The sequence below is a fragment of the Diplotaxodon limnothrissa genome, linkage group LG15, assembly GCF_057381915.1.
Source record: "Diplotaxodon limnothrissa isolate DT_005_m linkage group LG15, D_limnothrissa_male_GT1.1, whole genome shotgun sequence".
Classification (NCBI taxonomy): Eukaryota; Metazoa; Chordata; class Actinopteri; order Cichliformes; family Cichlidae; genus Diplotaxodon; species Diplotaxodon limnothrissa.
This window is the reverse complement of record NC_140610.1, coordinates 18,871,160-18,894,239: the sequence shown is the minus strand read 5'-3', so window position 1 is coordinate 18,894,239 and position 23,080 is coordinate 18,871,160. Positions and strand designations below refer to the sequence as shown.

General features: G+C 40.0%; 1 protein-coding gene across 1 annotated transcript in view; it reads right to left on the bottom strand.

Annotated features, from left to right (window-relative positions):
* The window catches only part of map3k5 (mitogen-activated protein kinase kinase kinase 5), a 95,349-nt gene that overhangs the window by 53,086 nt on the left and 19,183 nt on the right, over positions 1–23,080 (bottom strand). The window contains exons 2-6 of the mRNA XM_085373041.1: positions 17,736–17,875; positions 14,015–14,038; positions 7,942–8,135; positions 3,022–3,190; positions 820–926 (exon numbers count right to left, since the gene is read on the bottom strand). Coding sequence (XP_085229167.1) covers positions 820–926; positions 3,022–3,190; positions 7,942–8,135; positions 14,015–14,038; positions 17,736–17,875 — 634 coding nt within the window. The remainder of the gene's footprint in view (positions 1–819; positions 927–3,021; positions 3,191–7,941; positions 8,136–14,014; positions 14,039–17,735; positions 17,876–23,080) is intronic.

Sequence of the window (23,080 nt, the reverse complement as noted above, 5' to 3'; positions counted from 1 at the left end):
CTGCCATAAAGGACATCTACAGGAAGTGGTGTCTGAAAAGGGCTGGGAAAATCACCAAAGACCCCAGTCACCCATCACATGGACTCTTCACCCTCCTGCCCTCTGGGAGGCGCTACAGGAGCCTCCGGACTAAGACCACCAGGTACTGGAACAGCTTCTTCCCCACAGCTGTCAGACTCCTGAACTCTGCCTCCTGACATCTGACTCACATTAGACACATGGACTGGAGATACAAACACCCACAACCACCTACACACAAACACACACTGGACAACTGTACCCTCATACACACAATAATAACATGGACTGAACAACCACCCACAACCACTAACACTTTATATAGCCTCTGTAGAAATTATCCACATATCTCGCTTATCTTAACTGCACTACTGTATAGTTCTGTGTAAATAATCATTCTGTACAATGCAATAAATTTTAATTCTACAACTGTTTATAACCTGCATATCTCATATTTCTGTATAGTTTTTTATTTCATATTTATATCCTGTTCATAGTCTGTACATACTTATAGTTATAGCATATTCATAACGTACCTTCATACCGTGTACATTATAACATACCATAATAGACCCATTTCTGTAATATACTTACATATCTATATTATTGCTAATATATATTTGTAATATATCTATATCATGGCTAAAGCACTTCTGGATGGATGCATCTGCATTTCGTTGCCTTGTACCTGTGACATGTGCAATGACAATAAAATTGAATTTTATTCTATTCTATTCTATGCAGGTTGGTGGTACAGGTTTACACTGTGGATCTCTATGACACGTATGCTTGTTGCCTTACCGATTCAGAGCAAACGCGTAGTGGAACTTCACATGTGGATGAGCCATGGGGTCAAAGGTCGGAAGCTTCTCCAGAGTCTCTACCAGCTTCACGATGGACTCATAATCCTAGAAGGTAAGAAAAGATCGGCTATTGAGCTGTTCCTCCTGTCACTGGTGTATCTGACATCAATGACACTCTTGTGATGTCACAGCTTTGCAAGTTAAGGAAAAGAAAAAGAAAGGAGGAAGACATTTGCCTTCAGCGCTACCTGGCAGAAAGGCTTTCAGAAGTCACAGAAGATAACATTAAGTGCACCAAAGTCAGTGTAAGGAGCAAGTTAAATACGATCTTGTAGGAACACCACCGGTCACTGCTGAGCACTGTGGGACTAGTGCCCATGTACCTCGGTTCCAGTGCCCTCCAAACACACACTCTGACTCATCAGTGTATTTACTTGCTGCTTTGATCCTCAAGGGAGAGTTTCTGATGTCCTTTTATTTATTATTTCTGAGACTCAACTGTCTGTGTATCACAAAAAGCACTTCAATAATTGAGCTGCCTCTTCATCAGATTTTTGTTTCTTGTAGTCACCAAAGCCAAAGCACTTTGAATAATTCAGCACATCCTCAATGCTTATTGTTCTAATTAATGATTCATTAGACTGTGCACTGCCTATGGTGAGTGGGACGATCTGGACAGAGAAAGCCATGGCAATGCGGAGACTAAAGAGGAGAAAGAGCAGAGCGTTTAAGACGAACAGACCAAACGCTTCGCCTAGAGCACTCTACAGGCAGTCTGCAAATGGCCCCGCTTTGAGAAAGTGGCACTGGTAAAGGGATGGTGGAGATAGATTGAAGCTGATTCAGTAACCTTGCTTAAATTTGTACAGCAGATGTGTACAGTAGTTTCTTTTTCAAGGTCAGGGACATCAGCACGCACATTCAGTGCATCGGAGTTGACAGCTGGTTTAAACTTGATAAGGTTGTGGGTGATTAGCTAAATGCCTGAACGTTTATGGAGAAACTTTTTGGCATGCCCTTTTCAAAGTAAAGGCGTGGTGAAATTACCACGTTGAGTTTTTGTTTTGTTAGTATTAAATAGTAACTATTTGTTCCCATTTTTGGTAATTTTATAACATAATTACAATCACAAATTTTAGGAAATTGGTTATCAGAAAATGTAGTAGCAATTAATAAATCAATACATTAAAAAGTCAATTGAAGTTAATTGTTATCTGTAGGCATTTGCTCATTTTTTCCAGTTTATTGTAGTTGAAAAATCTAGCTTAGTATTCACTGCCATGAGGTCATGCTTAGACGCTGCCAAGGAAAATCAGCTGATGGTTCAGCTGTACATTTTGCAATATGCAATTCTCTAATCTCATATAGGGCGTGCCATTTAAGCTGTTTAGCCCGCCCACAGTTACAGTTTCGACAAGCAGCAGTGTGAGCCATCTCCACCACAGCCTCTCATTTCATGCTGTTTCCTGCCTAATCAGTGTTAGGGATTGTTGTCACTGACACCTGCTCTGCTCTGAAGTCTTGCTGTTGCTCTCCTTGCCCTTTGCATTCCAAGTATGCACGATGAAGGGAAGTCCCAAAACAGAGCCATGCCAGCAAAGATTACGGCAAATTGAAAATAACAACCTTCTCGTGACTATACTGGTTCTGGCTGAACTGAACATTTTGTACTTTTGAATGTTTGTTCCAAAGAAAACAAGACATCAACTTTCCTAGGAACCTGTCCAGGAAATGTGACGGGTATTTTTCAGTATTTTTGAGATTGTTACATAGAATAATAAATCATTTAACTGAAACTAAACAAATACATAGCCAAAGTTTATTTTTAAGACTGCTGCCTTATCAAAATCGGCCTATCATGAATATTTTTTTTTTATGATTTTTGATGTTGTAGCACAGATGGATGTTCAGATTAAAGATAACTGAAGTCCTTATCGCAGGCACACAGCTTTGGCTTGCACTGTGTGTTTATGAGGGGCAGCCAATGAGAATAAAAGTGGCCTAAAGGAGGAGAAGCTGAAATAACTCATTTCAGACATGGAACAAAAAGGGAGGGGGGGTGCACCAAGACCCAGTACATGATAAACAAGGACCACTGAACCACAGCCCCTCTGGTTGAAATACCCAAAGGCAATACACATAATTTGACAAATGACAGCAATATGTCGGTGTTCAGGAAGTCCACACCCGACAGATGTACCTGGATGTCCCTGTACGTAAGCAGCAAATTGATGACGACATCAACTGAAAGGCACTCCACGTTGTCCAGCCGCTGCTGGATTCGGCTCAGCTCTGCAGCCAGTTCCAAGCCAGTGTAAAGCTCCCGGGCTCTACGGATCTCATTCAGAATCGTCTCACGGAAATACTGGCTGGAAGACACGAATACAAACAAACATGCATTTATAGAAGGAGAAGATTGGCTTGCATGTATATGATCGACAAATAGCAATACAAAAATTTAGCAAAAAAATGTTTTGCATACTTTAGGATCTGCTCCTTCAACTCTAACACAATTGGACTTACTTCTTTCCCTGCATTCTCACACTGTTTTGCATAATTTCAGATCATTCCCCAGTGAGACACGAGCTATTTTCATCTCATATAAGTCATAAATTATTCACTGACAGATGAAGGGACCAATAAACCTGATAACTTCAGATATTAGTTTGATGGATTTAAAAGCAGAGCAGACAATTAAGACAGTTAATTAGCTTAAAGCAGAATTACTACCAGCAACCATATTCTTAAGCTCTTAGTTGTTCTTGAAAAAACACTAAGGGATGAGCAAAAGAATATTAAAATACGTGAGGCGGTTCAGGTGCTTCCCATATGGAAACGAAATAGTAAAAACGTATAAAAGACTTGCATAAGATGTGGCCTACTTCATATAGTGAATCATATAAGGCTTAAATGATTTACTCATGAAAGTGGCCACTTTCTCATTACTTTCATATATTGTTTTAATAAGTATCCAAAACATACAAGTTTCATTTATAGAATTTTTCAAAGGATCCTATATATGTTTTCACTCTTGTATGCTTTTCATACAAGTTTCACACAAGACAGATACAAACTTTATAAGATTTATATTTACCTTTTCCATATGGGTTAGCAAAAGCCTGTCTGTGGGATCTTTTAGATTTTCACCTTTAAAACCGCAAAACTGAAAACCTTCAGAAATCCTGTGAATTTGGACCATCTAAATTCAGTTAATTAGTATTTTCCAGTTGCAAATTGTGTCTTTTTTAATGCTGAATTTCTTTGGCTGTTTAATCAGCAGTTTGCAAAGGATAACCTTCTCATAATCGTCTCATTTTGATTGTGGAAAAACCATGTGTACTGGCATTAAAACTCAAAAGACTGATGCAGATTATTGTCACTCCCCAGCCTCTTGTATGCTGAACGTAGTGTACTCTAGCTTAAAATGATAATATTAAGACCTAAATGCCAAATAATGACACAGTCTACACTCTCTATTCACATAATTAAGCCTTATACACAATTTTGAAAAGACCCATGCAGTGACAAGGATTTGCTGCCATAACCCCGAGCCAATCCTGGGGGTCAACCCTGCTTGCAGGGAGTGATTAAAGCATAAATAATAACCCAATACAAGCTCTGTTATTAAATAGTAAATGTGTTTAATATGAACAGGCCGGCTAATATTTTCCTGTTTAGGTTGTTTTTCATAAAATATGAATAACAAATCATGTATTCGCATATTATGATCTGCTGCAGATGATCAGTTGGGTGTGTCCTTGCTGGAAGGAGCAATTTTAAAGACATAAATACATATATTTGCTTCATGTGAGATGGCTCTTGTAATTCAGTAAGCTTATCTGTCTTCTTGAGACTTCAAAACATGGTCTCGACTTCAATATACACCAAAAACAATATAGTGCAAACACTGAATTACAACTGTAGGATCTTCATACTTTCCTTTATGCCTATCTCCAGGAGACACAGCCTTCATCAATCTACATGATTTTCTTTTCTGCCTGTAAAACCTGAGTCACTATTCCTGGAGATGGACTAGAAATGACTGGCTGCTGTATCGCCTATTGGCAAGAAGGCCTAAAATATTACCCCAGCAACTGAGCCAAACAAATGTGTTTTTTTCTTCTTCTCTGGTTTCAAAATGTAAATTACCACGTAAGTAAGGCTGAAGGATCCACGCACAAAAACAATTAGAACAAGTAAAAATAGGATGAGTGGGATAATAAAATAAATGCCTGGTGTGTTGAAAAACTTCTAACAGAGCTGCTCAAATATAAACATAATGTTAAAATGCTAAAAATGGTAATGCTACAACAGCTCCTTCCTATTTGTGAATGTTCACCTTAAGTTGCATACAGTATAATGTAATTTATGTAATGAAGCAATCATTTGGGCACTGCTTACCATTATGAAAACATATCACAGAGTCATATTGTGGGCATTTCCCATGCATATTATGACTCTGTGATAAACAATAGTGATCTTACAGTGCTTTCAGAGGATCATCTTGTCAGGAGCTTTAAATAGATTTTCTTTCTCTTTTGCTTCCTTTTTCTCAAACCCATTGCTGTACTGTCAGTATGTCCTTCATTTAGTAACACTAGACAACCTAAATATAAAGCTCTCAATACGTTCACTAAGACTATTTGTCTCAGCAAAGCCAAAATGCATTAAGGTTCAAATCTCTTCTGTTTCAATGTGTAGAGTTTACAAAACAGAAACTTTGAATTTTTACAAAAACAAAAAGGAAAATTGTTACAGGAAGCAAAGTAAATACAGAAATAGCTAAAGCTAAAGCAGAAACTATATTTGCTGTATTGCATTTAGCCTAGCTGAAAAACTGTGCACACTCTGATGAAACATGTCCTAACAGCTAACTTCAGATTGTTATTCCACACAGCATGCTGTTAATGTCACTTCTAGCAAAGCTCTTGTTGTTAATCTTAGATTAAACTACTGTCCAATTTGCAAATTATAGATTAATTTCTGTATACTGTAACAACAGACAAATTACTCTGTAACAATTCTGTGTAAAATCTGCCACAATATCTGCCATATTGTGCAAATAAGCAGGCTGTTAGTACTGACACTGCAATTTCACCTGCATTTTCCTCTAAAAGTTGTTTTAATGATGTAATTATTGTTTATACTGCATAAATAACCTGGTGCTGAATGCCCAGAAGACAGTGGAGATTATTGTGGACTTCAGGAAGCACACAGCCCCACTCCCCCCCATCATCCTGACTGACACCCCCATCACCTCTGTGGACTCATTCCGCTTCCTGGGTACCACCATCACCCAGGACCTGAAGTGGGAGCCCACCATCACCTCCGTCATCAAGAAAGCCCAGCAGAGGATGTACTTCCTGAGGCAGCTGAAGAAATTCAACCTGCCAACACGGACGATGATGCAATTCTACACTGCAATCATCGAGTCCATCCTCACCTCCTCCATCACCGTGTGGTACGCTGGAGCCACTATCAGGGACAAACAGAGACTGCAGCGTGTTGTGCGCTCTGCTGAGAAGGTGATTGGCTGCAGACTCCCATCTCTGCAGGACCTGTACACCTCCAGGACTCTGCGGCGTGCAGCCCGGATCTCAGCTGACCCTTCTCACCCTGGACACAGTCTGTTTGACCTGCTCCCCTCAGGCAGGAGGCTCCGGTCCATTCGCACCAGAACCTCTCGCCACAAGAACAGTTTCTTCCCCTCTGCTGTTGGACACATGAACAATAACCACATGACTGTCCCCGCCACTAACACATGACCCTACGCTGTGTCACTGCATCATTTCATGTCTGGCACTGATCACCACCTGCACTCATGTATATATCTTTCTACGTAGCACTCATAATTCTTACTCTCATGTATATATGTTTGGCACTGATCACCACCTGCACTCATGTATATATCTTTCTACGTAGCACTCATAATTCTTATTCTCATGTATATATCTCATGTATATCTCATGCACATATCTTTCTTTCTACATAGCACTTTAATTCTTATTGTCTGCACTGAAGCACCGCAGCAATTTCCTAATGTTGTAAACCTCAACATCTGGCAATAAACCCATTCTGATTCTGATTCTGATTCTAAATGTGGTGTAGTTGAGAGACCTGGAAGAGACATCGAGAATCTTTTCATGAAGAACCGACGGTGCCAAATATGTAAATTAATATAGTATATGTTACCCATTTCAGCATAATAAAATCTGTATAAATGCCCAGTGGCATGATACGAAGCGAGGGAATATATGTGTTCAAAGTTTTGACCAGTACATGTAAAAAGGTCATAACAAGAAACTGGCTAAAACGTAATCCTCCAAGGACAGCTCAGCGGCTGGACATGTAGCAGAAGATTTATATTCCATGGAAAACAGACTCATTCGTTAAGGGTTAAAGCAAGCATGCATAGAAAACTATGGACCAAAGAGTCTGTTCAAAAGTCAAAACGCGTGTCAAATCTTTGTAAAAGTACTGATACTATTTTATGTCATGTTATATTTTTGGACATATATTTTATGAGAATCCACCATGGCTGGTGCAACCTTTCTGGAACAAGAGTTTTATCTTTGTGTTGCTCGTTTTTACGGCTCATAAATAATGAAAAAAAAAAAAACAAAACAGGTTATTGCCCCCTACCACACCACTGCTGCACCACAGTCATGCACTGACACACAAAAACCCCCCAACAATATTTCAAAATGACAGGCAGTCGATTTTGCAAACTCAGGTGCAAACAAATCGGCTATTGCACGCTTGTTTGCACCTGAGTTTGCACCAAAGGAGTAGCAAACTTGTCCCAGTCGGCACCAGTGCAGTACTTTCAGAAGCTGCATTTTTAGGTCATAAGCAATGTCTTAACTAGGCCTAACACAGCTATCACAGTATTTCTGTGTTTGCTGTGCAGGAAAATCTAGCTTTTATCATTAGTCCTTTGTAGAGCATTACTGACATCATAACCCGGGTGTTTCTATTGTTTAGCATCCCCGCTTGTACGCTATTATTGCTGAAATTTCTGGATTGCCTCAATAGGAAGTTTAATTTCACTTAATACAGTTTATATTTCTATTACAGCTGTCAGATATAAAGCGGATATAAATAAGCAAAATATACTTACTGGGAGTTGGCTTGCGACACTTTGAGGAGCTGGATGAAGCGGTCCAGCAGAGGCATGCAGATGGGACCCAGCAGCATCTCGAAGCTGGGCTGCATCAGCTCAGTCAGGCCCTTCATCAGGCTGCCCTCACAGCAGTACACCTTATTCTGAGGTGTCACCATGTACGGGATGAAGGTGTAGTTAGCTGAGCATGTCTGTTAAGAGAGGAAACAAAGTTCTGGATATCAGATATCAGCACATTTAAACATCTGTGAAATTTCTTTTTGTATGAAATTGTAATATTTGCCCAAAATATGTGTATTGTTTTTTTTTTTTTTAAATCATAAACCATACTCAGTAGTCTTTTAAATTATATCTATAATTTACTTTTAATTTACTTTTCACCAATTTAAAAGACTGATGTGAGCACTCAAGGTAAAGTTTCTGCAAACAAACATCTATTTCGATAAGTTAGGCTTAGTAGCTTTATGACAATATATGAAACTATAAATCAATCCATTTTCTTCTCCTTATCCAATTCAGGGTCATGGGAACGGGGGATGCTTGAGCTTATCCCAGATGCCATGGAGAAGGAGGTAGGGGTAGACCCTGGATTCAACCCAAAACCTTCTTGCTGTGAGGCAACAATGCTAACCACTGTGCTGCCATTATATGAAACTATATGTATGCAACTATATTTGTAACATTTACAGACTATAATGTTAAATTTATACTAAACTATGTGTAGATACAGCATCAGATTTTTAATGTTTATTATAACATCTTTGCATAAACTGTAATAATAAATAATAAACAATAAAACCATCTTCAACTTTGTTCTTTCTATCCGTTTTGTCGCATTTATGCAAAATAGGAGCTGGGCGCTAAAGTCTCAAACCTTAGCTTTACTAAAGTGTACAAAAAAGATAGTAAATGAGGTTTACTATCTATCAGAATATATAGCTTCATTTAAAAACTAACGTATCGAAATTGTTCAATAAACTCAACTTCCGGATGATTTCAGTGACCTGTGCAATGAAACATTACATTGTATAGGGAGGAAGCAGATTGCCTGGGGGGGAAGTCTGCAGTAATTTCCCCTATTTGAAATGGTTTCGGGTAATTACATGAACCTTAATCTCCGATCTCCCTATTCACACAATAGTGTTTATGTAGCACTGTCTTCAGTGAACTAGTCTAAACAGGCAGCAGAGGAAGGTGAGATATGCAACAGCTTCATTAGGAGGTGCTGTCTTATAACCACAAACACTTACAGCACCTCATTTTCAAATGTCACTCGCTCAAGCAGCCTAGTGCACAAGAAAAATCGAGCAGCAGCAGCTGAAGTCTCCCTGCTCACCTGCTGCAAAGCTCTACACTGTTCTTTGCTCCAGCTGTGCCATTATGGAGTAATTGTGTTTCAAGTCTGTTTCAGGTTTGGCCGCACTAGTAGCATTTAAGGCCTTTTTCTTTATTCACTTAGCTTTAATACTCGACAGCCGTTATTGTGTATCTGTATTTGCTTTTTTAACTTGACATTATTTACACCGCATTCTTGATGTTTCTGTCGCGGCGGCCCACCACTGCTGAATAAACAAAGACGAAACACATGCGTGCGGTGTCTACAGACAGAGGAGAGAGAAAGAGCGAGAAAGAGGCAGGAAATCCACAATTAATATCCTCAAGAAACAGCACAAGTCCTGTCAAGAAGAGCTATTCTCAGAGTGTGAGATATGTGGTGAAACAACACGAGCATCTGAAGGCGGTTGGGCTGCAACCCAGCTGCATCCTGATGACTTTAATAATCTATCATGCTTTCGGTTTTTCAGCAACCTCGAAAATACACTGCTGCTGCTGCTTTCAGTGCCAAAAAAAAGGAAGTAAGAGGAACATGTGGCATTGAAGCAATGAAAGCCAACCGAAGATAACTACTTCCTCCTGTACAACTGTGGTTCATGACATCACCAGTAACTGCAGCGGCAGTGTGCGCCTTTCAAAACAAAAAAAAGACTGTGACCCCTATTTCTTTTACGTGTAACCAGACAGGTTGCAAAATGCTGATGCTATATTTAGCTTCTTTGTGCGATTCATGCTGTCATGGGGCTCACATGACAGATTTGTTTTCACACGCTGATGCATATTTCAGTGCGGCAGCAGCTGCGGGTTATTTGAAGCTAACCTCCAGTAGTTCTTTACAGGTAGCAGGTTTCCGAGCTGATACACATGTGACAACTCTGGCTGATGAATCCAAAGAATAAGCCAGGTATTTACAGAGTGAGTCATCTGTTTAGTCAGTCTTGCCAAAGATCCATCTGCTCATCTTCACTTTCAGCATCAATGTTCTCGAGCAGCCTACTCACTCACCTTCACAGAGCCTGTTTACACTCCTTTAAAATGTGTTTTGGACAAGTGGACTAAAGCACTAAACACAACCTGCATTGCTCCTGAGGTGTTGCGGGGCACATTTGGTCTCTGTATGCTTTTAAATGTAAATCATAATTTGTCCTGAACTATTCCTAAGCAGGACAAAAGATAACATGTCACGGTGTCCATTCTTGCCTGCAGCTCATGAAGCATTTTGCTAAAAAATATGGAGCCTTGCTGGCAACAGACCTAGCTTTTAACCTTTGTTGTAAATGATAATCAATAACTGAACATGAATATAGGAGAATATCTTGGAGACACATGTGTAAACAACCATTCACTCCAGTCAACAGTCTCCATGGATGTTGTTTTGTGGGTTAAAACCAGCCATCTGGTCAGTCTAGTCAAATCCCATTGCAATGTGAACCAAGTACTACCTAATTTAACCAACAATCAATGCACTTTCAGTCTGAATAATGTCTTAATGTTAAGCAGACATTAAAAGTAAGAATTGTTTCAAAAATTCAAATCAATGTCTTTAAAAATTATATTGATATTTAATTTAGATGGGAAATGGTTGCAATGATGCAAACATTTGTTTGTGTGAGCTTCCAGAAAGTTGAAACCACTGTTCCCAGATTCTGGCAGGTCACCGTGGTGCTGTGGTTAGCACTGCTGCCTCATAAGAAGAAGTTTCTGTTTGCAGGTCGTTTGTAAGCTTTCAACGACCTGACAGAACATCTTTTCACGTTTCACTTTTCAACCAAATCTCGATGATGCTAAGATATCTGGCGAAGTTGTAAATGGGCTGTCCCACTCTGATCCAATAGCCAGAGATACAGTTAAAAACTGAGTCGAAACAGGGTAATCGACACACACGCCTATGCTCCTATGGGCAGCAAATGCAGATAGAAATAAGTGGGGAAAGTAAATGAAAGTGTAGTGACACAGAGGGACATTTGTGTATGTAATTACAGTCATGGGGCGATCGTGGCTCAAGAGTTGGGCATTCGTCTTGTAATCGGAAGGTTGCCGGTTCGAGCCCCGGCTCCGACAATCTCGGTCATTGTATCCTTGGGCAAGACACTTCACCCATTGCCTACTGGTGGTGGCCGGTGGCGCCAGTGTCCGGCAGCCTCGCCTCTGTCAGTGCGCCCCAGGGTGGCTGTGGCTACAATGTAGCTTGCCATCACCAGTGTGTGAATGGGTGGATGACTGGATATGTAAAGCGCTTTGGGGTCCTTAGGGACTAGTAAAGCGCTATATAAATACAGGCCATTTACCATTTTTATTTTAATTGAACATACACAATGAAGCTAATTACCTGGATTTCAGTTATAATGGTAGTGAGCTACACACACAGTTACAGACAAGTAGGAGCACATGCTTTTCTCTGATGAGAATAATCAGACATATCTGCAGCTGCAGAGTGTATTTTAAAGCAGTCACAAAAAAAAAGAAATGTATTTGCAGCACTACAGAGGGAAGATCAACCTTCTGCTTCCTAAACAATAACAATATATGCAATCAGGACCTTAAACCAAAGATCTTCTTGGGTTTAGGGAAGTTTGAACTGCTTCTGCTAACTCCAGGTGAGTGTTACTGTTACAATGCTTCCATTCGCTCTCACCACTGTATTGTTTTTCGGCTTAACAAGCAGCTGTTTCCAGTCAAAGTTCTTTTTACACTGTACACAACACCAGATAACTACTGGGTTAAAGAGTAGCAGATAAACAAAGGGGCGAATACAGCAGGTAAAAACCGTGATACTTCCCTCGGGCAATTGAGAAGACTAAAAACAGAGGGGCTACTGGCGTTTCATCAGATAGCTTCTAAGACTTTAAGTAAATGTTAACGGCGCTCTATAATGAGGTCACTGGGCAGCTCGGTGACGCATGTTCTCTCTGTGTCTGTGGGGTTCTCCCTAGGTACTCTGGCTTTCTATCGCCGTCCAAAGACATGCTTTGGACTTAATCCTAAACTGCTTGTATGTGTGAATCAGAGTGTGAATGGCTGTCTGTCTCTCAGTATCAGCCCTGCAATACACTGGTGAGCTGTCCACCCCTGACAGCCAGATTAGGCTCCAGGCCATGTGACCCTAAACTGGTTTGGTGGAGGAAAATAGATGGATGAATGGATGTGTAATTATTCTTTTTCTTTGAATTCTTTCAAAAATAAAAAAATGAAGCAAAAATCTGATGCTGTGATAGCCGTAGCTAACAAGTTCATGATTGTCATACAGAAGAATCAGGAAGGTACAGCACATGGAACCTCACTCGGTTCGTTTGTGAGCCTTCGGTTTCACTAGATTAACAAACAGCTTATTATTAGCAACATGTTGAATAAACCCGGTTCATCAGATAAACAAAGAATGGATAAACAAGTTGAAAGGAATGGTTTGTTATGTTTCACATGCAGCCCTGGTTATTTAAATACTTGCGTTTGAATCATTAGTTCACTGCAGTTCCAAGGTGGCAATGCTGAGTGTTTGCTTAGATCATTATATTCCTTATATCATAGAAAGAAATGCCATGTGGATATGTTAACAAAGTCTTGGCTGAAAGTCTGGAACTTTTTGGGAATGAAAGAGAATAAGGAAGACATAAAATTGCTATTAATTATGGTGTTTGCAGGGGGAAAAAACATCTGTAATAACATTAAATTGAAGGGAAAGAATGATCAAAAAGTCCAGTATTGCAATTTAAATGCACTTTTACCTGCACAGATGGCTAGTTAAGAGCCTGTGCACTGGTGCAGAGTGCATTTAAGTGCATTAATACAAGCAGGAAAGAGAAAGAACAAAGACAGTAAGTACACATAAGGGAGATCAGTAAGCTCACACTCTCATACTGTGAGTGATAATCAGCTCTCCTCTTGGTACGAGTCAGTGTCAGAGAACAGTACATTTCATGTAGCTCTCCTTTCACTGTGAAAGCCACTTAGGAGAGCCTTTTATCTGACTGCTGAACATGGACTACCGACCGCATCTGTGTTATTGACACAATTGGCGCGCAATTTAGAAATGTAAGTCAATCCGAATCAGTTCATCATTTTTAAGATGACAAACATTCTTTACCTTTGGTCTCTGAAATAAGAGATTTTGCAGCTTATCTGTGCTGCGAAAGCACATTCAGTGGTTGATAAGACAAGAAAAGTTGTACATATTAATACATTGTAACAAGGCTCATGGGTCTGCAGAGAAACTTCAAAAACAAAAACAACAATCTTTGCATGTCTGCTAAAAAGGCTTTACTTAAAACATATGGTACAGTGGGTGACTCTATATTGATCTACTAATTTTAGGAACTACAGTATGATATGCAAAGGACAGGATTTCCTTAGCTTTAAGGCAGCACCTTATTTGAATACTGCACCTTTTGCAAGTCAAATTCTCAAAATGCTTGTGCCTTTTTATGCAGATTGTGGCACTGCAGTCACTGTAACTCTCAAAGCAGCTGTTGTCTGAGACGTACATCTTGAAAGTGGAAGGGAAGATGTTTTCATTTTACATGAAATCAAATATTTATCACAGCTTCGAAACAAAAGTGGGCTGTGCAAAAGAAAGCCTTTACAATAGTGAAAAGAGAGACATAAGGCAACAGGACACTGTGCTCCCTGCGCGCTGTAAAAAGCATATTCTTTGCACTACACAATGTGTGTAATGTGTGAGCAATGAGTGAGTAATGTGTGAAAGGCAACGGGAAAAGAAAGAAATGCCTCGTGTACTTACAGTGTTCTTCTGGCAAATTATCTCCTGAAAGAAGAAAAGAGAGAAATCCATTTAGAAATTCATCATTAGCATTTTCTCCGAGGCAATTTAAGTTAGATACGATGTTACTGAATGACACTTCAATTCAGTACACCATACCTGAGCTACAAACACTTTGTGAGGACGACTTGTATTTGTGGATATTTGTTGATTTCCCAACAGCTGATTAATATTTCTAGTAAACCGTGATGACCTATAGGATGACTTTAGATGAAACAATTACTTGTTTGTACATGGAGAAGTATATGGCAGTGAAAGGAAGCATAATCAACAAGTGTACACTGAGACTTAGTATATATACAGGGAGTGCAGAATTATTAGGCAAATGTTGTCTTACTCCAAGCTGTATAGGCTCAAAAGCCTACTACCAATTAAGCATATTAGGTGATGTGCATCTCTGTAATGAGAAGGGGTGTGGTCTAATGACATCAACACCCTATATCAGGTGTGCATAATTATTAGGCAACGTCCTTTCCTTTGGCAAAATGGGTCAAAAGAAGGACTTGACAGGCTCAGAAAAGTCAAAAATAGTGAGATATCTTGCAGAGGGATGCAGCAGTCTCAAAATTGCAAAGCTTCTGAAGCGTGATCATCGAACAATCAAGCGTTTCATTCAAAATAGTCAACAGGGTCGCAAGAAGCGTGTGGAAAAACCAAGGCGCAAAATAACTGCCCATGAACTGAGAAAAGTCAAGCGTGCAGCTGCCAAGATGCCACTTGCCACCAGTTTGGCCATATTTCAGAGCTGCAACATCACTGGAGTGCCCAAAAGCACAAGGTGTGCAATACTCAGAGACATGGCCAAGGTAAGAAAGGCTGAAAGACGACCACCACTGAATAAGACACACAAGCTGAAACGTCAAGACTGGGCCAAGAAATATCTCAAGACTGGTTTTTCTAAGGTTTTATGGACTGATGAAATGAGAGTGAGTCTTGATGGGCCAGATGGATGGGCCCGTGGCTGGATTGGTAAAGGGCAGAGAGCTCCAGTCCGACTCAGACGCCAGAGAGGTGGAGGTGGAGTACTGGTTTGGGCTGGTATCATCAAAGATGAGCTTGTGGGGCCTTTTCGGGTTGAGGATGGAGTCAAGCTCAACTCCCAGTCCTACTGCCAGTTTCTGGAAGACACCTTCTTCAAGCAGTGGTACAGGAAGAAGTCTGCATCCTTCAAGAAAAACATGATTTCCATGCAGGACAATGCTCCATCACACGTGTCCAAGTACTCCACAGCGTGGCTGGCAATAAAGGGTATAAAAGAAGAAAAACTAATGACATGGCCACCTTGTTCACCTGATCTGAACCCCATTGAGAACCTGTGGTCCATCATCAAATGTGAGATTTACAAGGAGGGAAAACAGTACACCTCTCTGAACAGTGTCTGGGAGGCTGTGGTTGCTGCTGCACGCAATGTTGATGGTGAACAGATCAAAACACTGACAGAATCCATGGATGGCAGGCTTTTGAGTGTCCTTGCAAAGAAAGGTGGCTATATTGGTCGCTGATTTGTTTTTGTTTTGTTTTTGAATGTCAGAAATGTATATTTGTGAATGTGGAGATGTTATATTGGTTTCACTGGTAAAAATAAATAATTGAAATGGGTATATATTTGTTTTTTGTTAAGTTGCCTAATAATTATGCACAGTAATAGTCACCTGCACACACAGATATCCCCCTAAAATAGCTCAAACTAAAAACAAACTAAAAACTACTTCCAAAAACATTCAGCTTTGATATTAATGAGTTTTTTGGGTTCATTGAGAACATGGTTGTTGTTCAATAATAAAATTATTCCTCAAAGATACAACTTGCCTAATAATTCTGCACTCCCTGTAGATTTTTTTTAGGATTTTTTTTTCATGATCGCCATTGTTTAAAGAAAAAAACTGAGTATAAAAAAAGCTGCCTTTAAAACAATTTGGTGGCCTGATAGAGATCTGAGGAAACTGCCTAAGTGAATTCTTTCAAAGCATGGTGAGAACAAGTTAACCCACAGCCAGCTAGACGGGTGGGCACCATGGCAGACCACAGAACAAAAAACCCCTCCCAGATACCACCAGGAGCAGGAAAGAACGTCATTTGAAACAATTTTCTTGCCATAAAAAGCAGACATAATACAGCTGTGAATGTCAGCTTTTTATGTTGTGTTTATTTTAAGACACGCCTCCCCTGACTGTGCAGGCTGTGCATTATGGGTCGACTCTACAGTTTGTTTTCTGGCTCATGACCCTTGTCACCACAATACTCCTCCCACTAGACTAACTAAAAGAAAAGCGTCAGTGTTCTTCTGCTGCAAGTTGCCTACAGCAGGCGATTTTAAAATGTGTTCTGCGTGGGCCTCAGACGGTTTGAACCATGCCTTTGTCTGCAGTACAGAAACTACAAGACTCACACCATTGTTACATGCTGAAGTAGTCTGACATTTATGGTAAATAAACACAGCTTTGGTCAATACATATTGCTAGTAGGGATTGAGTAGTATGCACTTTATTGTTACCTGCAAGCACTTTCCAGTGTAAAACTTCCAGTGTATTTAATTATCTAAATTGTTGCTGAGGAATTTGCTGTTGCTTTGTGGCGCTCATAAAAATATTAAAAAATAAATCTCTAAACCTCAGCAGCAATGTGGCTTTCTAAAAATCATAAACAAGACCACAAAAACAAACAAACAACATTTTTTGAGCAATTTTAATCAACACTTGGTTCCATTACTTCAAGTTTATAACAAGAAGCAGTTCAACCTCCTCCAGGCCAGCTCGTCCTTTGGGCATTTTGTATGGAAATTGTACAGTATATTGTATGCAGTCATTTTTTTTTCTTTGTAAATGGACTTTAAGCAGTATGAACTTTTTTGCACGATGACCAGAGTAATACACATCTACATCTTCAGCAATTTGTGATGTGTGTAAAAGTGTGCATTGTGTCCGCAATACCCACCACACTTGTAAGTATCATAGTTTCCAAAGTTATAAGGTCTTTTTAATTTTAGAGCAATAAATCATTAGGTTGACCTCGAAGACCTTGGTGGATGTAAGCCAAATTTTAATGGATTGTTAACGTGACCCCTCTCTACACCCCTACAAAGTTCTAATAGAATTAATTCCAAACTTCTTGAGCACGCTCACAAGCATGCACTCACACAAATGCTACCGAAAACATAACCTCCTTGTTGGAGGTAATTAGCAGCAGAGCTAACTGTAGGAACAACATTAGTGTTTATACCCTATTAACGGTCACTGGCATGAGCGCCATGTCTTGGTTGGACCTGTGCTTCATTCTGCAGGATAGTTGGGCACCTTGTGTTGCCCCTGTCTTTCTCACTGTCTTTCTGCATTAACAATGTCAATGTTAAATAAGTAATCTATTTAAAAATAAATAAAAAATGCAAGGTTTTTATTATAAAATTGGAAAAGTTACCCAAAATTTTCTACCCTTGAATAAAATCCTACACTCAGACCAACACGGTGTTTGAGGGCACAATCTCATTTCTCAAAACAACCGAACAAGAAGGCCGCTAACTGGGTTTTTGGAAGGATTGTCGAAATTGACTTTTAGGGTATAAAATTTTTAGATTTTCAGCTGTGATGCTGCCTGTGCTGAGAGTATTTTTAACAAAGAAGCCTGAGCTGCTCTGAGGCACAAATATATCAGCATATATTGGCTTCTGTTCATGATGGCGGCTTACCTGCAGAGACTGGAGAGCATCAGAGTTAGTGTCGCAGTACAAGATGATGTTGTTGGCCATGCTGAAGCTTTCTCTCACTCCCAGGTGGTAGAAGAGCGAAGGCTGGCGGAAGGCATCTGTCATCTCCACCACAGCTATGTCTGATGATAAAAGAGAGGTGTACGTGTTATAGTGTGGTTCAGGAGTGGAGCACAACTAGCTTTCTTTGGGTTCTGCAAGTACAAGTAAATACACACCATTCTTAGAATATCATAAGCTCTAATAATGCAGTTGCATAGTACAGGCAGAAATATCTTTTACATCCATTACCCAACCAAGGATGTTAATTCACTGCTGTAACAGCCTCCCTCTTCTGTTTTTGACCACATTTTGGAATCTGGCTACAAATATGTGGTCCCATCCATCCATTCCTTTACCTTTTTAGAAATGCCTTAACCCCAACCTTTTTTAAATTTTCTTTGTGAAACAGATTTTAACAATGTTTATTAGAATCTCACGACCAGTTTGGTAACCTAATGTCACAATTTCAACTCAAAAATCAACTGATTGAAAACTCATTGTCTGATAATTGATCAAAGCCATTCAAGCCACCAGTTCTAAATCTACCCGCCACCCCCAATATTGACCCTTATCTGAATAAATCTCATTAAGATGTTATTTGGCTACAACTAAACTGCCCATTGGGGATCTTTAACACCAACTTTGTCTGCTGTTGCTCTGGGAGAGACATGGATACAGCTCAGTGGTTATTAGTGATCGGCACGGCTGTTATTCATGCTGTTATCAGCTACCGATTTGCATGTCAGTGTTAAGTTATCTGCAAGCTGAAAAACAGATATCATGAGATGAAGGTAGCTTTACTCCTTTTTTGTCCAGTACACTCAATAATCAATAATGCACCATCTGCAGTAGGACTCAGCAATACTATCTGGGTCAACAGGTCAAGCAAATATTTCCACTCAAGCAAGCAGGTCATCTAGTAAAGAGTTCCTAAGGTTAATGTCCTGTGCAACAGGCTGTGCTGTTATGCAACTGTAAGCACTGGACTTTCACCAAAGCTCTCACTCACTGGTCGGCCCCTGCAGCGAACAAATCTTTGTATGACGCTGTCAGTTATGGTGGGCATGCAACATTAAACATGCTCATCAGGATTTGGAATAAACATGATGGTGTTTTGCAGACCCACACACGAGGTAGGGTGGTACTACACGTTGTTTCCAAGGTCGCCCTGAGCAACGGATAACAACAAAAGCAAATCAGCCCGATGGCTATGCTCCAGTTATGACAAAAGAGCTCAGAGCTACGGAGATAAAGCTGCACCCTGGTTTTTCATCAACTCCAACTCTCCAACTCTTTTGTGTCAACGAAAACATTACACGGAGCTGAAGAGCAGATATTGTGCGACTCTGATGGTCAAATCTTTTACCTCTAATGGGTCTGTTCAAAAGCTTGGATAGTCCCCCCCTCCACCATCACGACCTTGAATTCGATTTTCAAACTGGTGCTCAAGCTAATGGACCACTACTAGAGGAAATCACAAACACATTCAGTCATTCAGCTCAAGATGCTGTCAGATTATGGGTGGCTCAGTTGTGGAAGAGGAAGCATGACAAGTGGATGACACATCAAAGATTAGTGCTATTATTAATGCTTCCACTGGTTTTTGAAAGATACCAGTTAGTCAAGGTACCATGCAACTGTAGAGACGACTGCTCTCCTTTTAAGTCTACAGTTTAGGAATAGACTACAATCTGAAATGATATCACAGAAATGATGAGTTGGCCTTGACCTTTTCTTTAAGTATTAAAAGCAAATATTTTCAGCGTGGTGACATTACTATAAATTAAAAAAGAATAAATCATACATATGCTTTGAAAGATTTTGTCTCCACTATGTTAAAAAGCTGAGAACAATTAAACGATTACAAAGGCAACAGCCAATTTTGGTGCTGGTATAGCCAGCCGACACCCGTACTGAGACTTCCTGTTCTGTCTGACAGTGATTGTTTACAAATCATCGCCTGATTGATTTTCACCAAATCCAGTCCTTATTTTAGACATGCAATTAAAAAAGGATTGGTTAATACAGCTCACACTATGAGTGGTCTACAAGTAGAAACCAGAAAGTTTCAAATACCAAAAGTCTTTCCACCAGAATCTGTTGATATGTGTTGATGTGCAGAAATCTGAGTACAATCTACAAACTAACTGTGATTCACAGCAGATGATCAGAAACAAGGCTCCGAATGAAAGCTAGTGTTGCTAATGTGCAGTGAAGTGGCAACTTTTAAGATGTAACACCTATAACTGGCAGCTAACTAAGCTCTTATCGCAGCTTCTTGCATTAACATTTTTAAATGCAACATGATTTCTCTTTAAGCGTTATTTTCACCAGGAAGTAAAACTCCTGAGATACAGTGATAGCGTCCTGGGCCAAGAAGGGCAGCACAAATCCATCATGTTTTCTGAATGGCACAAGAAAATGGAGCTTGTTAAGCTGAAGCAGCTTTACAAAATGCATTGCGTGCAATCAAAGCCACTGACACAACCCAATCTATCAAAGCAAATTACTCAAAGCAAGCAAGTGAAGGCTCATAATTTGAATGTGCAGTTAAACATCAAGCAGCCAACATGACACTTGGGAGAGAAGCCTATCAGAGATTGGCCGATTGCAGCACTGAAGGGGTTTCATCAGGGCCATGCAGCTCCTCGCACTCATCATCAGAACATGCAAATTCAACCAGGAAGCAGGTACTTGTTGGCCTCAAAGGTTCTCATCATTAAACCCTTCGTTCACACCAGGGGAAAAAAAGCCTCATATTTTCATCCCATCAGAGTACCGTAGCCGTAGGACAGCATTTTAAGCTCTATGGCTTCTGTGCAATGATGTGGAATTTCAAGAGGGATTTCTTCTCTGGATGAGCAGCGTCTTCACATCGGGATGCTGCTCGCTGATTAAATGAAACTCATGTTTCGCTCTCTAACTTGCGAGGCAGACGGGGAAGGTACACTTTAATCCTAGCTAAGATTAACAGCCAGTTGTCAGTTCTGCATCCCTGATGCACTCATGCGACTATCACACATAGCATTTAGAACATTCAGACATAATTAAATATTGGTCTATTGGATTTACTCATTGTTAGCAAGACAAATAGGTTGCTCACCACGGCTGATTTTTACACAATCCCAAACAATCCTGGGCATATACATGATAAACGGCTGTTTAGATTCTTCTTCTCTCGACTATGCATACAAGGTGCTGCTGAGTGTCAACATCCAGACGGCACAGGTTGTCTGCTGAATAAAACATAAGCTTGTCTTGTTTTTCCACCTGCAGCAGGCTCCCATCAATATTACATCTGAATGAGATCTTAATGCAAACAGGCCATAAAAATGCATTAGTATAATATAACTCACAGAAATATGAAGCAGCAGTGACTTGGGTGGGATAATTTTGCTTTGCGCTGCTTGGAAATTTCACCTGTTTCACAGAAATGGGTCTGAACAAAAAACATGTTTGCTGTTTGCTACACAGAAGGGCTAAAAAGTGATGAATAACAGCATATGGCGTTCGCATATGATGGAAAAAAAAAACAGGCCAAAGTGAGTCTTGTTGTGCCCACAGAGTGAGGAAGAGCAATCAATTCTCGTAAATGTTTTGTATTTATAACACTTGACTAGCAGCATATGATGTTGTCAGTGCTTATTTCAGTCTAGTCTAATAATAGAGAACGCACTCTAGGTTTTACTTAGAAGCTGCTTATAATGGCAGTTACAAACTACCCTCTGATTTTAAATTCCAAAAATGAAAGCAACTGTTTGTTTGTGTCCTGCTTGAGCGGTTAAATCTGTCTACTCATGCAAACATTATTTTTTGTGTTCAGTTGGTAACCGATTCAATACTGATAACGTGCAACATCGCAGCAGGGATGTGTTCAGGAGTATTCTTGGGCTAAATTTTGATGTGGGGTGAACACAGTGGGTGGTAACAGTCACCACAGGCACACAACACAATCACTGACTATCCTGTAAATGGTTGGGGCATTGATTACTGCTTGCTCACTGTCATGTCAACGCAGCGCCATAACCATTTATATTGGAACTTGAGGTCTACCTCACTCTCTGCCGTCTTCTTCAACACAGTAAATGTCATTTCTCAGACCCCAACCCAAAAACAAAACACTTCACTGGATTGAAGAAGAGTAGAAGAAGGTAAAAGATAAAACAAAGGGATCGCAGAGGTTTTCTTGGGGAACTCGCTTCTTTAAAAAAAAATTAAAAAACTGTTAAAGCAATCTCCCTCAGTACCATCTGGTAATTCTTGCTCTGCAGCTTTGATGCTTCACAGAGGTACTTCTTGAGATCTCCAGCCCTGCAGGTCATGCTGCATGTGACAGGTCATAAAACCTGGGAAGTGCACAACAAGCTAGAACAGCAAAGTAAAGCATGCAACAGCTGCAATATCCCATGTTTAAACTGCCTGTAAGCGTTAACGTTCCCTTTTTATCACAATATCTCTCTACATTTGTTGGTCTTACAGGAATGCATTTTAACAGCACAGTCACCTCTTTAAATCCTAATAATCTTCTGAACTTTGACAACAATTAAAAAAGCTTAATATAAGCAAAGTTTGTTTAGAAAAAGCCCATTAGTCTTAAAGGCATGGCACGGCTTACATAAACAAAGCTTGAGTGAAAAAAACTATCTGATTGCATCTTATTCTGTATTGTAAAGCACTTTGTGAATTTTGTTCTTGAAAAGTGATAAATAATAAATAAACCTTCAGTCTGTTCACTGTGGTAGAATCTTCTTGCTATGGTGGAAGACAGAATGTATATTTTTAATAGAAGTTAGGGCAGCAGGGTGGTGCAGTGGTTAGCATTGTTACATCACAGCAAGAGGATTCAAATCCACCAGCTAAAGCCTTTGAAGTTTGCATACTCTCCCTGTGTTTGCATGGGTTCTCTCTGGATACTCTGACTGTCTCCCAGCCCAAGACATACATTGGGGTCGGCTTAATTAGCAATTCTAAATTGCCCATAGGTGTGAAAGAGTGATGGTTGTCTTTATCAGCCTTGTGGCAGACTGGCAACCTGTCTAGGGTGTATCCCGCCTCTCATCCTAACAGCTAGCACAGTTCCCGCCCCTTCGGCGAAACTGAAGCGGAAGAAGATTGGCGGAAGGATGATAGAAATGAGCAACTCTTCCCTTTCATGAACAGCTAGCTTACTTCCTCTTTTAATTCTTGCTGGTTCCAAGGAAGGCTTGGTTTCCCAGTACAGTTAATGATGCAATTACTAAAAAGCAATGACAGCACAAATACTTTCAAGTAGCTTTTAAATTGCA